Source organism: Cyclopterus lumpus, chromosome 11, assembly GCF_009769545.1.
Source record: "Cyclopterus lumpus isolate fCycLum1 chromosome 11, fCycLum1.pri, whole genome shotgun sequence".
Taxonomy (NCBI): domain Eukaryota; kingdom Metazoa; phylum Chordata; class Actinopteri; order Perciformes; family Cyclopteridae; genus Cyclopterus; species Cyclopterus lumpus.
In genome coordinates this window covers 22,406,590-22,424,089 of record NC_046976.1, presented here as the reverse complement: position 1 = coordinate 22,424,089, position 17,500 = coordinate 22,406,590, and the positions used below count along the sequence as shown (strand labels likewise).

The 17,500-nt window shown below is 46.9% G+C and overlaps 2 protein-coding genes across 3 annotated transcripts in view; both read left to right on the top strand.

The window, feature by feature from the left end:
- Window positions 1-1,015: 1,015 nt before the first annotated feature.
- On the top strand, window positions 1,016-9,144 carry cct3 (chaperonin containing TCP1, subunit 3 (gamma)). 2 transcript variants are annotated; one of them, XM_034545629.1, is made up of 14 exons: window positions 1,016-1,189; window positions 3,296-3,357; window positions 3,585-3,635; window positions 3,720-3,782; window positions 3,876-3,972; window positions 4,673-4,790; window positions 4,871-5,057; window positions 5,140-5,289; window positions 5,404-5,536; window positions 5,618-5,699; window positions 5,842-6,022; window positions 7,593-7,838; window positions 7,969-8,100; window positions 8,938-9,144. In XM_034545629.1, exons 1-14 carry the CDS (start codon window positions 1,162-1,164, stop codon window positions 9,028-9,030), a joined length of 1,623 nt encoding a protein of 540 aa, XP_034401520.1. In that variant the 5' UTR covers window positions 1,016-1,161; the 3' UTR covers window positions 9,031-9,144. The 2 variants fall into 2 exon arrangements, 1 of the variants encoding a protein (XP_034401520.1); XR_004610160.1 differs by having other exon boundaries at window positions 1,057-1,189; window positions 5,842-7,838.
- A 715-nt stretch (window positions 9,145-9,859) lies between these two features.
- glmp (glycosylated lysosomal membrane protein) overlaps window positions 9,860-17,500 on the top strand; it is an 8,735-nt gene continuing 1,094 nt past the window's right edge. Inside the window, exons 1-5 of the mRNA XM_034545686.1 lie at window positions 9,860-9,999; window positions 13,909-14,073; window positions 14,308-14,406; window positions 15,561-15,725; window positions 15,815-16,033. Coding sequence (XP_034401577.1) covers window positions 9,892-9,999; window positions 13,909-14,073; window positions 14,308-14,406; window positions 15,561-15,725; window positions 15,815-16,033 — 756 coding nt within the window. The 5' untranslated portion in view covers window positions 9,860-9,891. The remainder of the gene's footprint in view (window positions 10,000-13,908; window positions 14,074-14,307; window positions 14,407-15,560; window positions 15,726-15,814; window positions 16,034-17,500) is intronic.

Sequence of the window (17,500 nt, the reverse complement as noted above, 5' to 3'; positions counted from 1 at the left end):
CAGAGATATACAAAAAGGCCTTTTTCAGGGAACAAGTAATGGAAACGTCCAAGAAAGCCAAGGTGTCAGAGTACAGTGTCCTACACCATCGAAAGGCTTTTGGAAACTGACCGGAAGAGGTCTGGCAGACCCAAAGCCACACCAGAACCAGAACACGAGTTTCTGAGAGTCAACAGCTTCACACTGGTCCAAGGAAGCACGTCTCAGTTTCAACTGAAGAGAAGACTTGGAGCTGCAGGTTCAAAGGTCGAGTGGCAGTAAGAAAGCTAAGATGGTAAAATAAGAAAAAGAGGCGTGCCTGGGCCATGAGGCACCACCAGTGGGCCACTGAAGACTGGAAGGAGGTCTTATGGACCGATGGATCTTGGGTTCAACACGCAGGGTGAAAGGATGGTTCCTGGGTGTGTTACACCAACTGTAAAACATGGAGGAGGAGGCGTGATGGTCTGGGGCTCTTTTGCAGAGTCAGTGACTGGCACCACAGCACCATGCAATACCCTCTGGTGTACGCCTAGTTGGTCAGGGGTTCATCCTACAGCAGGAGAACGACCCAAAACAGACCTCCAGGGTATGTCACAGCTATCTTAGAAGAAAAGAACAAGACGGGATGGCCAGCACAGTCTCCATGGAGCTGGTTTGGGATGAACTGGACAGAGGGGTGGAAGCAAAGCAACCTTCAAGTGCAACACGTTGTTGGCAACGCCAGCAACAGTGTTGAAGAACTTTCCACTGTAGAAAGAATGCCACAGTGTGTTCGGCTGTTATATCTGCAAAAGGTGGCGACTTGAGGAGTCAACAATGTAGATTACATTTTGTTAAACAAAACAATTCCATGATTTATTTGTTATCTCCAATTGTTTATTTCTTCTATGCTTACATATATAATAGTACATATATAGTGTACATATATAATACACTATCATATAATATATATATTCTAATATAAAGACAATCATGGAACTATGGAGTCTTATTGGTTTTCAGCATAAAAGGCTGAGCTCAGCCCATTGACTCAATTGGGAGACGCGCCTGTCTGTCATCTCGACCCTCTCCGCTGATTGGTTCGGGTTGTGGTTGTATTCCCGCCCCTGCTGGTTGAGACGTTCCTCTTCTCAAGTCTCCAGAACCTTCCAGGCCGAAACTTTGCTGCTCGCTGTGAAGATGATGGGCCAGCAGGTTCTAGTGCTGAGTGAGTACCGATAACTACCGTTAAACACCGGTAACCTACCGGCGCACCACCGTGACTCGGTGCTGTACAGCATGCGGGCTGTGGGGCGCCGTCCCGCTGCGGGCTATAGCCGGTAACCGGCAGAGCCGCGCGGCTGCGACACAAAGGCGGCCCGGCTATCATCACCGAGCTAACGGCTACATCCAGCATGGTGCTGTGCTAGGCTAACTTCTACACCCGGCGGTGTGAGAAGCTATGCTAAGCTAACGGCCACACCTGGCGTGATGAGAGGCTATGCTAAGCTAATGGCTACATCCAGCGTGGTGCTGTGCTAGGCTAACTTCTACACCCGGCGGTGTGAGAAGCTATGCTAAGCTAACAACTGCACCTGGCGTGGTGAGAGGCTAACTCGCTCTGTTAGCTCGGTGACTCCAGACTTGGATATCATTCTCCCCTATTTAGCAGATACATGTGACTAATGGCGTCTCCTCTACGGTTCCGTGCGGCCGTAAACTTTACGTTTGACTGTATAGTGGTTAGTTATTAGTTAGTTATTACCACGAGGCTGATCTATCATGTACCTCCACGAGGGTAACATTATGGAGGTAACGGGGTTACCATGGAGGGTGATAACGGGCCCCAGGGTTCGCCCCTTATTGCCTACCCTCCAGGGTAACCCCGTTACCTCCATCAATGGAGCTGCGTGACTCTGATTCCGCTAAGCTAACGTTAGCATGCTGTCTGAGTCACGCCCTCATGTAACTGCTGTTGAGGGATCGATCACATTAAGCACCATCCTCTTCCTCAGTGATAATGTCATTGGCTCCTATTTATTGAATTAAGTCACATGGTGTTCGAGGTGGTTTCCTGTTTACCCGCTGAAAAAATAACATTAACAGGTCTAGCACAAAAAAAACACAGCTGTAATTTACTGTGCAGGAGACTTTTAGTCTGTAAAGCCTCTGAAACATTCACAACGCGTTTGGTGTGAATGCAGCATGAGGACGCTCCTCTGACAGATGAGGACGCTCCTCAGACAGATGAGGACGCTCCTCAGACAGATGAGGACGCTCCTCAGACAGATGAGGACGCTCCTCAGACAGATGAGGACGCTCCTCTGACAGATGAGGACGCTCCTCTGACAGATGAGGACGCTCCTCAGACAGATGAGGACGCTCCTCAGACAGATGAGGACGCTCCTCAGACAGATGAGGACGCTCCTCAGACAGATGAGGACGCTCCTCAGACAGATGAGGACGCTCCTCAGACAGATGAGGACGCTCCTCAGACAGATGAGGACGCTCCTCTGACAGATGAGGACGCTCCTCTGACAGATGAGGACGCTCCTCAGACAGATGAGGACGCTCCTCTGACAGATGAGGACGCTCCTCTGACAGATGAGGACGCTCCTCAGACAGATGAGGACGCTCCTCTGACAGATGAGGAAGCTCCTCAGACAGATGAGGACGCTCCTCTGACAGATGAGGACGCTCCTCTGACAGATGAGGACGCTCCTCAGACAGATGAGGACGCTCCTCTGACAGATGAGGACGCTCCTCTGACCGATGAGGACGCTCCTCTGACAGATGAGGACGCTCCTCTGACAGATGAGGACGCTCCTCTGACAGATGAGGACGCTCCTCTGACAGATGAGGACGCTCCTCTGACAGATGAGGACGCTCCTCTGACAGATGAGGACGCTCCTCTGACCGATGAGGACGCTCCTCTGACCGATGAGGACGCTCCTCTGACAGATGAGGACGCTCCTCAGACAGATGAGGACGCTCCTCTGACCGATGAGGACGCTCCTCTGACCGATGAGGACGCTCCTCTGACCGATGAGGACGCTCCTCTGACCGATGAGGACGCTCCTCTGACCGATGAGGACGCTCCTCTGACCGATGAGGACGCTCCTCTGACCGATGAGGACGCTCCTCTGACAGATGAGGACGCTCCTCTGACCTCTTCCTCTACAGGACTCGGACTGTTCTGTCAATATGCGCAGCAGCATTAAGCACTCATCCAGATTTTTAGCTGGATGAATTCTAGATAAATAAATGATCTCTCTTGAGTAGAATGTGCTCAGTGCATGAAGCTTTAACATTTCATTTCCTGTTTCCTCTGCAGACCAGAACATCAAGAGAGAGTCCGGGCGTAAAGTCCAGGCCGGAAACATCAACGCTGCCAAGGTCAGTCTGCTGGGCATCCATGATTATCATGTTTATATATACTTATAAAGTAAAATGGTTATTACAACACAGAATACAAGCTGCAATTGAATCTATAACTCTAATCTCGGTGTTTATTTAGATAATTTGACCTCATAAAGTTATTAGTGGCGTTTGAACTGGTTCTAACTGGTGGAGGAACCAGTGAGACTGGTTTAACGGGTGATGACGATAAGTGTCTGTTTCAGACCATCGCTGATGTGATCAGGACCTGCCTCGGCCCTCGGGCCATGATGAAGGTCAGCCCCCCCCATATTCTTACCATGTAAAGTGCCTTTGAGTACATGTGTAATCAATAAGTGATCTGCTGATTGTGTGTGTAGATGTTGCTCGACCCCATGGGGGGCATCGTGATGACCAACGATGGAAACGCCATCCTCAGAGAGGTGAGGGGTTATTACAGTGAGCTACATGTTGTGTTGTTACCAGTGAGATACATGTGTCATTACGGTGAGATAAACATGTCTCCATGGCAACAGATCCAGGTTCAGCATCCTGCAGCCAAATCGATGATCGAGATCAGCCGCACACAAGATGAGGAGGTGGGAGACGGGACCACGTCAGTCATCATCCTGGGTGGGTTAGTAGTACTAGTGGTGGTGGTAGTACATGTGGTGGTGGTAGTACATGTAGTGGTGGTAGTACATGTAGTGGTGGTAGTACATGTAGTGGTGGTGGTACATGTAGTGGTGGTAGTACATGTAGTGGTGGTAGTACATGTAGTGGTGGTAGTACATGTAGTGGTGGTAGTACATGTAGTGGTGGTAGTACATGTAGTGGTGGTAGTACATGTAGTGGTGGTAGTACATGTAGTGGTGGTAGTACATGTAGTGGTGGTAGTACATGTAGTGGTGGTGGTGGTAGTACATGTAGTGGTGGTGGTGGTAGTACATGTAGTGGTGGTGGTAGTACATGTAGTGGTGGTGGTACATGTAGTGGTGGTAGTACATGTAGTGGTGGTAGTACATGTAGTGGTGGTGGTGGTAGTACATGTAGTGGTGGTGGTGGTAGTACATGTAGTGGTGGTGGTGGTAGTACATGTAGTGGTGGTGGTGGTAGTACATGTAGTGGTGGTGGTGGTAGTACATGTAGTGGTGGTAGTACATGTAGTGGTGGTAGTACATGTAGTGGTGGTAGTACATGTAGTGGTGGTGGTGGTAGTACATGTAGTGGTGGTGGTGGTAGTACATGTAGTGGTGGTGGTGGTAGTACATGTAGTGGTGGTGGTAGTACATGTAGTGGTGGTGGTGGTACATTAATCTGACTGTGTGTGTAGCTGGGGAGATGCTGTCTGTAGCCGAGCAGTTCCTGGAGCAGCAGATTCACCCCACGGTGGTGATCGGCGCCTACAGACAGGCTCTGGAGGACATGCTGGAGACACTGAAGGACCTCAGGTACCTCAGACACCAGAGCACCTGATTCCAGTCAACAACAACAACAACATAAACAAACCGTTGCCCCCTCCTGTCCGCAGCACCCCCGTGGACACGTCAGACCGCTCCATGATGCTGAAGATCGTCCACTCCGCCATCAACACCAAGGCCCTGAGCCGCTGGTCCCAACTGGCCTGTGGCATCGCGCTGGACGCCGTCCGCACGGTGGAGCTGGAGGACAACGGGCGCAAAGAGATCGACATCAAGAAGTATGCCAAGGTGGAGAAGGTAGGACTTCCTGTCGCCGACGGCTCCCCCTGACGAGTCCTGTTGTGACGCTTCCTGTTGTGACCCGCCGCGTTGCCTTCAGGTGCCGGGCGGCATCATCGAGGACTCGTGTGTGCTGAGAGGCGTCATGGTGAACAAAGACGTGACCCATCCCAGAATGAGACGCTCCATCAAAGAGCCCCGGATCATCCTGCTGGACTGTTCCCTGGAGTACAAGAAGGGCGAGAGCCAGGTGTGTGTGTGTGTGTGTGTGTGTGTGTGATCATCCTACTGGAGTACAAGAAGGGTAAGAGCCGTGTGTGTGTGTGTGTGTGTGTGTACACTTCTTGACATGTTGTCTCTGCAGACGGACATTGAGATCAGTAAGGAGGAGGACTTTGCCAGAATCCTGCAGATGGAGGAAGAATACATCCAGCACATCTGTGAGGACGTCATCCGCCTGAAGCCTGACCTGGTCTTCACCGAGAAGGGCATCTCAGGTACGTACACACACTGGAGGACACCCTCTAATCATCAGAAGACTGTTCGGGTTCTTTAGGGTGCTCTGCGTCTGCTCTCAGATCTGGCTCAGCATTACCTGATGAAGGCCAACATCACCGCCATCCGCCGGGTGAGAAAGACCGACAACAACCGCATCGCCAGGTAACGCTCACCTGCAGCCAATTGACAGACGCCCGAAGCAGCCAATCGTCTCTCGGCAGACGCCCGAAGTAACCCCCCCCCCCCTCTCTTTCTTTCTTTCTTTCTTTCTTTCTTTCTTTCTTTCTTTCTTTCTCTCTCTCAGGGCGTGCGGGGCTCGTATTGCCAGCCGGACCGATGAGCTGCGTGAGGAAGATGTCGGTACGGGCGCCGGTCTGTTCGAAGTGAAGAAGATCGGTGACGAGTATTTCACCTTCGTCACAGAGTGCAAAGACCCCAAAGCCTGCACCATCCTGCTGAGGGGGGCCAGCAAGGAGATCCTGGCTGTGAGACTTACACCACCATCGGTTACACCGTCACTCACACCGCTCATCGGTTACACCGTCACTTCTACCTCTTCTACTCATCGGTTACACCGTCTCTTCTACTCATCGGTTACACCGTCTCTTCTACTCATCGGTTACACCGTCTCTTCTACTCATTGGTTACACCGTCTCTTCTACTCATCGGTTACACCGTCTCTTCTACTCATTGGTTACACCGTCTCTTCTACTCATCGGTTACACCGTCTCTTCTACTCATTGGTTACACCGTCTCTTCTACTCATTGGTTACACCGTCTCTTCTACTCATCGGTTACACCGTCACTTCTACTCATCGGTTACACCGTCTCTTCTACTCATCGGTTACACCGTCTCTTCTACTCATTGGTTACACCGTCTCTTCTACTCATCGGTTACACCGTCACTTCTACTCATCGGTTACACCGTCTCTTCTACTCATTGGTTACACCGTCTCTTCTACTCATTGGTTACACCGTCTCTTCTACTCATTGGTTACACCGTCTCTTCTACTCATTGGTTACACCGTCTCTTCTACTCATCGGTTACACCGTCACTTCTACTCATTGGTTACACCGTCTCTTCTACTCATCGGTTACACCGTCACTTCTACTCATCGGTTACACCGTCTCTTCTACTCATCGGTTACACCGTCTCTTCTACTCATTGGTTACACCGTCTCTTCTACTCATCGGTTACACCGTCACTTCTACTCATCGGTTACACCGTCTCTTCTACTCATTGGTTACACCGTCTCTTCTACTCATTGGTTACACCGTCTCTTCTACTCATTGGTTACACCGTCTCTTCTACTCATCGGTTACACCGTCTCTTCTACTCATTGGTTACACCGTCTCTTCTACTCATTGGTTACACCGTCTCTTCTACTCATTGGTTACACCGTCTCTTCTACTCATCGGTTACACCGTCACTTCTACTCATCGGTTACACCGTCACTTCTACTCATCGGTTACACCGTCTCTTCTACTCATCGGTTACACCGTCACTTCTACTCATCGGTTACACCGTCTCTTCTACTCATCGGTTACACCGTCACTTCTACTCATCGGTTACACCGTCACTTCTACTCATCGGTTACACCGTCACTTCTACTCATCGGTTACACCGTCACTTCTACTCATCGGTTACACCGTCTCTTCTACTCATCGGTTACACCGTCTCTTCTACTCATCGGTTACACCGTCACTCACACCGCTCATCGGTTACACCGTCACTTCTACCTCTTCTACTCATTGGTTACACCGTCACTTCTACCTCTTCTACTCATCGGTTACACCGTCTCTTCTACTCATCGGTTACACCGTCTCTTCTACTCATCGGTTACACCGTCTCTTCTACTCATCGGTTACACCGTCACTTCTACTCATTGGTTACACCGTCTCTTCTACTCATCGGTTACACCGTCACTTCTACCTCTTCTACTCATCGGTTACACCGTCTCTTCTACTCATCGGTTACACCGTCACTTCTACCTCTTCTACTCATCGGTTACACCGTCACCTCCATCGATTACATGTGCCGCTTGCTGTCTTCAGGAAGTAGAGAGGAACCTCCAGGACGCCATGCAGGTGTGCCGTAACGTGCTGCTGGACCCCAGCCTGCTGCCGGGGGGCGGAGCCATAGAGATGGCGGTGTCGAAGCGCCTGATGGAGCGCTCTCGGGCGCTGACTGGCATCGAGCAGTGGCCGTACCGCGCCGTGGCCCAGGCCCTGGAGGTCATCCCCCGCACGCTGATCCAGAACTGTGGAGCCTCCACCATCCGGGTGCTGACCTCCCTGAGGGTACGTTGTTTGTTTATGACGTCAATAATGTTTATAAAAAAGGGTTAATAACCCTAACTCATTGATCACGTCTTCATTGTATTGATCACGTCTTCATTGTCTTACCCTAACCCTTGTATTGATCCTCCAGGCCAAACACACCCAGGAGAATAGTGTGAACTGGGGCGTGGACGGTGAGACCGGCTGTCTGTCTGACATGATGGCGTTGGGCATCTGGGAGCCGCTGGCTGTGAAGGCTCAGACCTACAAGACGGCCGTGGAGGTCAGAAACCCCACCGATACAGATGTTGATCCTTCATGACCGATACAGATGTTGATCCTTCATGACCGATACAGATGTTGATCCTTCATGACCGATACAGATGTTGATCCTTCATGACCGATACAGATGTTGATCCTTCATGACCGATACAGATGTTGATCCTTCATGACCGATACAGATGTTGATCCTTCATGACCGATACAGATGTTGATCCTTCATGACCGATACAGATGTTGATCCTTCATGACCGATACAGATGTTGATCCTTCATGACTGATACAGATGTTGATCCTTCATGACCGATACAGATGTTGATCCTTCATGACCGATACAGATGTTGATCCTTCATGACCGATACAGATGTTGATCCTTCATGACTGATACAGATGTTGATCCTTCATGACCGATACAGATGTTGATCCTTCATGACCGATACAGATGTTGATCCTTCATGACTGATACAGATGTTGATCCTTCATGACCGATACAGATGTTGATCCTTCATGACCGATACAAATGTTGATCCTTCATGACCGATACAAATGTTGATCCTTCATGACCGATACAAATGTTGATCCTTCATGACCGATACAGATGTTGATCCTTCATGACCGATACAGATGTTGATCCTTCATGACCGATACAAATGTTGATCCTTCATGACTGATACAGATGTTGATCCTTCATGACCGATACAGATGTTGATCCTTCATGACCGATACAGATGTTGATCCTTCATGACCGATACAGATGTTGATCCTTCATGACTGATGCAGATGTTGATCCTTCATGACCGATACAGATGTTGATACCTGTCTCAACTTGTCTTTTGTACAGACGGCCATCTTGTTGCTGCGCATCGATGACATCGTCTCTGGTCACAAGAAGAAAGACAAAGATGGTCAGATGGGAGGACAGGGAGCCGAGTAGATCCACATCGATCCACATCGATCCAGAGCAACATCAAAGCCACTCCAACAGTGTGTGTGTGTGTGTGGACCAGACAACTCAATGAAACTCAATAAACAGTCAGTTAGAAACTCGTTTCTGATGTTTTTATTTCTGACACGTTAACGTCTTTGTGTGAAAGTCGAGTTCAAGGGTCTCTGATGAAACCTGAGCCTCATCAGGCCTCAGGGAATATAAAGGAAAGACACGGCTAAAGGAAGCAGACATCAGAGCGCTGCTGCTAGCTGAGCTGCACGTCCCTTTGGTTTGTTTGAAGTTAAACTAGTAGGTTTATTGTTTAAAATACTCCTTTAAATGGTACTTGAGGACATAAGTTATAAAAGCTTTCTAACATTCAAAACAACGTTATAAAGCTTTTTACATTAACATTTAATATAGCAAGACTTCCTGTCACATTTACAGGACAAACATGAAATCAGTAATAGAATTTCAAATCAATGATACATATTGTAAAGGTTTAATCTCCTCAACTCACTGCTGATTGGTTCATTTAACTTAGTTTAGGTTTATAATAAACTAACAATTTTATTTATTGTATTTAATTTTCATTTAATGTTAGAATGTCTATTCAACGTTCATGTCGGTCACACTAATCAGTTAATCATTAGTGTAATGATTTTAAACTAATTGTGCTAATAAAGGTCTTCACAGGGTCAGCTGACGGCTGAAGGGGGACCCGCCCTTCCCTGTCACTGATTGGCTGGTACTCATTCCTCCTCTGGTATCGGTGAGACTGAGAGAACAGTCAGCCAATCAGAGGCCGAGTGTGCGGGTCATACAGGACTTGGTCATGTGACTTGCCTCCGCTCGGCCACAACAAAGATGGCGGCGGAGAGGAAACGAAGCTGCGGACTTTCTTCTCTCGTTTTTCTGTTCTCTGTTTTCAGTTTGTGTCAAAGTTCGTTTAGCGGAGAAACTTCTAGAAGAAACGTGAGTAACTCTTATAAACGGTTAATGTTTGTATACCATACTGCGTTAAAGAAACCGGAAGTCAAACGGTGTTAAAGTTTCTGGTTTAAACATTTATTTAGTTTTTACATTAAATTAAATGTCTTTAATAATCGGACTTCGTATCGAACATTTTTTCTTAAATGCATTTATTTTTAAAACATGAACAGTTTTTCTATTAATTCAACTTTAAATCAGAGGTGCATCAAATCAAAGTTTCTTCCATTTTGTGACTTCAGGTACTTAGGTAATTCATTAAAGTACTACTTTATAAAATACTCCCTTACCAGTACATGTACTGCATTTAAAATGGTAGTACAAAGTATTAGTACCCACTATGTAAGTATCAGTAGATTTACTGGAGGATCATTGTATTAATATTCAATTCAGTTCAATTCAGTTTATTTTGTATAGCCCAATATCACAAATTACAAACTCCCCTCAGAGGGCTTTACAATCTGTACACATACGACATCCCTGACCTTTGACCTCACATCGGATCAGGAAAAACTCCCCAAAAATAACCTTTGACAGGGAAAAAAGGGAAGAAACCTTCAGGAGAGCAACAGAGGAGGATCCCTCTCCCCGGATGGACAGATGAATAGATGTCATGTGACCAGATGAACAGAGTTACAGAGTTAAATAAACACATTACATGAATATGACAATGTATGAATGGAACTCCAATCCATGAAACAGAAGGAGGTAGAGAGGAGGGGGCGGGGCATCAGCAGGGCCAATGGGAGGCCGGTTCACCAGCATCAGACACCTCCAGGTCCAATGGACCCTATGAGACGTGAAGTCACAACGACTCCGGGGAGGAAGCAGAGTTAATAAGGTGCAATGGAGAGATGTAAATTCATCCATAAGTAGAGAGAGAAGAGGAGATTGGTGCTCAGTGTATCCTAAAACATCCCCCAGCAGCCTATAAGCCTATAGCAGCATATCAAGGGGCTGGACCAGGGCAAACCTGATTCAGCCCTAACTATAAGAACTATTAAAGAGGAAAGTCTTAAGTCTATTCTTGAATGAGGTGACTGTGTCTGCCTCCAGGACTGAAAGTGGAAGCTGGTTCCATAAAAGAGGAGCTTGATAACTGAAGGCTCTGGCTCCCATTCTACTTTTTAGGACTCTAGGAACCACAAGTAGCCCCGCATTTAGTGAGCAGCTCTCTAGTGGGGCAATATGGTACTACAAGCTCCTTAAGATATGATGGTGCATCACCAATCAAGGCTTTGTAGGTGAGGAGAAGAATTTTAAATGTGATTCTTGATTTTACAGGGAGCCAGTGCAGAGCAGCTAAAACAGGAGTCATGTGATCTCTTTTCTTAGTTTTTGTGAGTACACGAGCTGCAGCATTCTGGATCAACTGGAGGGATTTAAGAGACTTATTAGAGCAGCCTGATAATAAGGAGTTGCAGTAATCTAGTCTGGAAGTAACAAACGCGTGAACCAGCTTTTCTGCATCTTTTTGAGACAAGATGTGCCTGATTTTTGAAATGTTACGTAGATGAAAAAATGAAATCCTTGAGATTTGCTTAACGTGGAGTTAAAGGACAAGTCTCGATCAAAGATAACTAGAGATTCTTTACAGTGGTGTTGGATGCCAGGGCAATGCCATCTACAGAAACCACATCACCAGATAATTGATCTCTGAGGTGTTCAGGGCCCAGTAAAATAACTTCAGTTTTGTCTGAGTTTAACATCAGGAAGTTGCAGGTCATCCATGTTTTTATGTCTTTAAGACATTCTTGAATTTTAGCGAGCTGGTTGGTCTCCTCTGGTTTGATCCATAGATATAATTGAGTATCGTCTGCATAGCAATGAAAGTTTATGGAGTGTTTCCTGATAATGTTGCCCAAAGGAAGCATATATAAGGTAAATAAAATTGGTCCAAGCACAGAACCTTGTGGAACTCCGTGATTAACGTTGGTGGTCATTGAGGCTTCATCGTTTACAAATACAAACTGAGATCGATCTGATAAATAGGATTTAAACCAACTTAGTGCGGTACCTGAAATGCCAATCGACTGATCCAGTCTCTGTAATAGGATGTCATGATCAATGGTGTCGAACGCAGCACTAAGGTCTAATAATACCAGTACAGAGATGAGTCCTTTATCAGCACTAAGGTCTAACAAGACCAGTACGGAGATGAGTCCTTTATCAGCACTAAGGTCTAACAAGACCAGTACGGAGATGAGTCCTTTATCAGCACTAAGGTCTAACAAGACCAGTACGGAGATGAGTCCTTTATCAGCACTAAGGTCTAACAAGACCAGTACGGAGATGAGTCCTTTATCAGCACTAAGGTCTAACAAGACCAGTACAGAGATGAGTCCTTTATCAGCACTAAGGTCTAATAAGACCAGTACAGAGATGAGTCCTTTATCAGCACTAAGGTCTAACAAGACCAGTACAGAGATGAGTCCTTTATCAGCACTAAGGTCTAACAAGACCAGTACAGAGATGAGTCCTTTATCAGCACTAAGGTCTAACAAGACCAGTACGGAGATGAGTCCTTTATCAGCACTAAGGTCTAACAAGACCAGTACAGAGATGAGTCCTGTATCAGCACTAAGGTCTAACAAGACCAGTACAGAGATGAGTCCTTTATCAGCACTAAGGTCTAACAAGACCAGTACAGAGATGAGTCCTACTTTCTCAAGGATCTTAGAGAGGAAGGGAAGGTTAGAGATCGGTCTGTAGTTAGCCAACACCTCTGGATTAAGAGTGGTCTTCTTCAGGAGAGGTTTAATTACAGCTACTTTGAAGGAATGTGGTACATGGCCTGTTAGCAAAGACACATTAACAATATCCAACAGAGAGGTGCCAATTAAAGGCAACACGTCTTTAAGCAGCCTCGTTGGGATGGGGTCTAAGAGACAGGTAGACGGTTTAGAAGTAGAAACCATTGAGGACAATTGGTCTAGGTTAATGGGAGAAAAGCTATCCAAATATACACCAGGGCATACAGCCGTTTCCAAGGCCACTCCTCTTGATGACAGATAATATGGAAGCAGCGGTTGGTGGTTCGACCCCCGGATCCTCCTTTGATATTATTATTGGAATAATGTTATGAATATAGATGTGTTATATTATATGAATCAGTCTTGGTATTATTCATACTTAACGTTGTGATTATTAGTTTGCATGTTATAACTTAATATACTTCAGGGTGTCCTTTTATCAGAGGATCGGTGGTTTGACCTCCGGCTCCGCTAGCCCATGTTGATGTGTCCTTGGGCAAGGCACTTAACCCTAACAATGTCTCCAGTAGCTGTTCAGCTGGAACTTTAGCTCCTCCCATCAGTGTGTGAATGTTAGTTACTGTTGATGGACAGGTGGAACCTTAGCTCCTCCCATCAGTGTGTGAATGTTAGTTACTGTTGATGGACAGGTGGAACCATAGCTCCTCCCATCAGTGTGTGAATGTTAGTTACTGTTGATGGACAGGTGGAACCTTAGCTCCTCCCATCAGTGTGTGAATGTTAGTTACTGTTGATGGACAGGTGGAACCTTAGCTCCTCCCATCAGGGTGTGAATGTTAGTTAGTCCTGATGGACAGGTGGAACCTTAGCTCCTCCCATCAGTGTGTGAATGTTAGTTACTGTTGATGGACAGGTGGAACCTTAGCTCCTCCCATCAGTGTGTGAATGTTAGTTACTGTTGATGGACAGGTGGAACCTTAGCTCCTCCCATCAGTGTGTGAATGTTAGTTACTGTTGATGGACAGGTGGAACCTTAGCTCCTCCCATCAGTGTGTGAATGTTAGTTACTGTTGATGGACAGGTGGAACTTTAGCTCCTCCCATCATCAAATTTAAGGTGGACAGACTTCTTTCGATCAATAAGTCCCTCTCTAATCATCGTCTCTTCTTCTCTCCTCCAGGTGTCGGTAGAGCTGAACCCTGGCTTGCCGTCGTCGCCTCCTGGTGGCGATCTGCTGCACGCGAGAGCCGTCGGAGACACCGACACGTTGCACTTCCTGTTCTGTAGCCAGGGGGCGCCAACGCTGCTGCTGGTCCACACCAACTCTTCTTCTTCTGCTGTCACGGTCTGTGCTCCTCTTCCTCACAACAATTCCTCTTCTTCTTCTACATTTAATTTAGCTGACGCTTTTATCCAAAGCGACTTACATTCATAAACCGTAGAACAGCTACGGGAGCAATTCAGGGTCAAGTGCCTTGCTCAAGGACACATCGACTAGGGCTAGCAGAGCCGGGAATCAAACTACCGATGCCTTCTTCTTCTTCTTTGACAGATGTTCTGGTGTTTTTTTATCTCTCAGGTGAACTGGACTCAGTTTGAGGCTCGTAACATCAGCGGCAGCCTGAAGGTGGAGCCAGAGAGCAGCATCCTGTACAGCTCCGCCATCGTCTTCAGCAGGGTCAGAAACGTCCACCTTAAATCTACCAACACCGCTCTGTCCACCTTAAACCTGCTGACAGTCTGTCTACCTTAAACCTGCTGACAGTCTGTCCACCTTAAACCTGCTGACAGTCTGTCTACCTTAAACCTGCTGACAGTCTGTCCACCTTAAACCTGCTGACAGTCTGTCCACCTTAAACCTGCTGACAGTCTGTCCACCTTAAACCTGCTGACAGTCAGTCTACCTTAAACCTGCTGACAGTCAGTCTACCTTAAACCTGCTGACAGTCTGTCCACCTTAAACCTGCTGACAGTCTGTCCACCTTAAACCTGCTGACAGTCTGTCCACCTTAAACCTGTTGACCGTCTGTCCACCTTAAACTTGCTGACAGTCTGTCCACCTTAAACCTGTTGACAGTCTGTCCACCTTAAACCTGCTGACAGTCTGTCCACCTTAAACCTGCTGACAGTCTGTCCACCTTAAACCTGCTGACAGTCTGTCCACCTTAAACCTGCTGACAGTCAGTCTACCTTAAACCTGCTGACAGTCAGTCTACCTTAAACCTGCTGACAGTCTGTCCACCTTAAACCTGTTGACAGTCTGTCCACCTTAAACCTGCTGACAGTCTGTCCACCTTAAACCTGCTGACAGTCTGTCCACCTTAAACCTGCTGACAGTCTGTCCACCTTAAACCTGCTGACAGTCTGTCCACCTTAAACCTGCTGACAGTCTGTCCACCTTAAACCTGTTGACCGTCTGTCCACCTTAAACCTGCTGACAGTCTGTCCACCTTAAACCTGTTGACAGTCTGTCCACCTTAAACCTGCTGACAGTCTGTCCACCTTAAACCTGCTGACAGTCTGTCCACCTTAAACCTGTTGACAGTCTGTCCACCTTAAACCTGTTGACCGTCTGTCCACCTTAAACCTGCTGACAGTCTGTCCACCTTAAACCTGTTGACCGTCTGTCCACCTTAAACCTGCTGACAGTCTGTCCACCTTAAACCTGTTGACCGTCTGTCCACCTTAAACCTGCTGACAGTCTGTCCACCTTAAACCTGCTGACAGTCTGTCCACCTTAAAGACAAACATTTCACTCATTCGTAACTTGACACACGTGTAGTTCTATGTTAGTTAGTATGAATATGAGAGATTAATAAAGAGGGTTTTCAGCTGTTGGAGTACGACGACGTGAACGATACGGCTGATCCGACCTCTGACCTCTTCCCTCCGTACGAGCTGCAGGACTTCACCTGGTCTCCCCTCAACCTGTCGGGTCTGAGCGCTCTGTTGTGCGGAGCCGCCGAAAGCTTCGCCAACGGATCGCTGTGCCTGGAGGTCAGAAACGGTCACGTGACCTGACGTGGATTGTTGTGGTTTGAGTTTAATAATTAAAACTTCATTTGATTGTATTTTGCTTTTTCCAGCTTTCTCTGTTTGAATCAGAAGGGCGGGACCAGTCCTGGCCCCGCCTCCTCCACACAGCTAACTCCTCCCAGTTGAAGGTGTGGCTTGATGGTGTGTTGCCACGGGCGACTCGTTCCCGGTTCATATTGGAGCTGCAGGCGGTGGGCGGAGTTAATCCCCTGAACAGAGTGGAGGTCCATCGATCGATTGACGACGAGTTCACGCCGTCAATATTCAAGGTGATTAATAACTCGATCAAAAGGAAGTTAAACTGCTGAACCACAGAAACTAGCGTGTGTGCTCATGTCCCCTTAAGATGAACTAAGATGGTGAGGTGAGGTGACTAGTATACGGTAACCAGTATACGTTAACCAGTATACGGTAACCAGTATACGGTAACCAGTACACGGTAACTAGTATACGGTAACCAGTATACGTTAGCCAGTATACGTTAGCCAGTATACGGTAACCAGTATACGGTAACCAGTATACGTTAGCCAGTATACGGTAACCAGTATACGTTAGCCAGTATACGTTAGCCAGTATACGTTAGCCAGTATACGTTAGCCAGTATACGTTAGCCAGTATACGGTAGCCAGTATACGGTAACCAGTATACGTTAACCAGTATACGTTAGCCAGTATACGTTAGCCAGTATACGTTAACCAGTATACGTTAGCCAGTATACGGTAGCCAGTATACGTTAGCCAGTATACGTTAGCCAGTATACGTTAGCCAGTATACGGTAGCCAGTATACGGTAGCCAGTATACGGTAGCCAGTATACGTTAGCCAGTATACGTTAGCCAGTATACGGTAACCAGTATACGTTAGCCAGTATACGGTAACCACATACGGTAACTAGTATACGGTAACTAGTATACGGTAACCAATATACGGTAACCAGTATACGTTAGCCAGTATACGGTAACCAGTATACGATAACCAGTATACGGTAACCACATACGGTAACTAGTATACGGTAACCAGTATACATTAGCCAGTATACGGTAACTAGTATACGTTAGCCAGTATACGGTAACTAGTATACGGTAACCACATACGGTAACTAGTATACAGTATCTAGTATACGGTAACCAGAATACGGTAACCAGTATACGGTAACCACATACGGTAACCTCGTTACGGTAACTAGTATACGGTAACCACATACGGTAACTAGTATACGGTAACTAGTATACGTTAGCCAGTATACGGTAACTAGTATACAGTATCTAGTATACGGTAACCAGAATACGGTAACCAGTATACGGTAACCACATACGGTAACCTCGTTACGGTAACTAGTATACGGTAACCACATACGGTAACTAGTATACGGTAACCAGTATACGGTAACCACATACGGTAACTAGTACACGGTAACTGGTATACGGTAACTGGTATACGGTAACTAGTATACGGTAGCCACATACGGTAACTAGTACACGGTAACTAGTACACGGTAACTGGTATACGGTAGCCAGTATACGGTAACCACATACGGTAACTAGTACACGGTAACCGGTATACGGTAACTAGTACACGGTAACCGGTATACGGTAACTGGTATACGGTAACTAGTATACGGTAACTAGTATACGGTATGCAGTACACAGTAACCAGTATAAAGGAGCTCCTCTCCAGACAGAAGTATAATGGTTATAGTATAATAAACAAAGTTATTGATCCAGATGACATCATATG

Bases quoted from the DNA above. Each gene is read 5' to 3' on its own strand.
- cct3 (XM_034545629.1), top strand. From the start codon at position 1,162: ATGATGGGCCAGCAGGTTCTAGTGCTGA. The intron at 5,700-5,841 runs GTAACGCTCACC...TCTCTCTCTCAG, and splicing joins GACAACAACCGCATCGCCAG to GGCGTGCGGGGCTCGTATTG. The intron at 8,101-8,937 runs GTCAGAAACCCC...TCTTTTGTACAG, and splicing joins CCTACAAGACGGCCGTGGAG to ACGGCCATCTTGTTGCTGCG.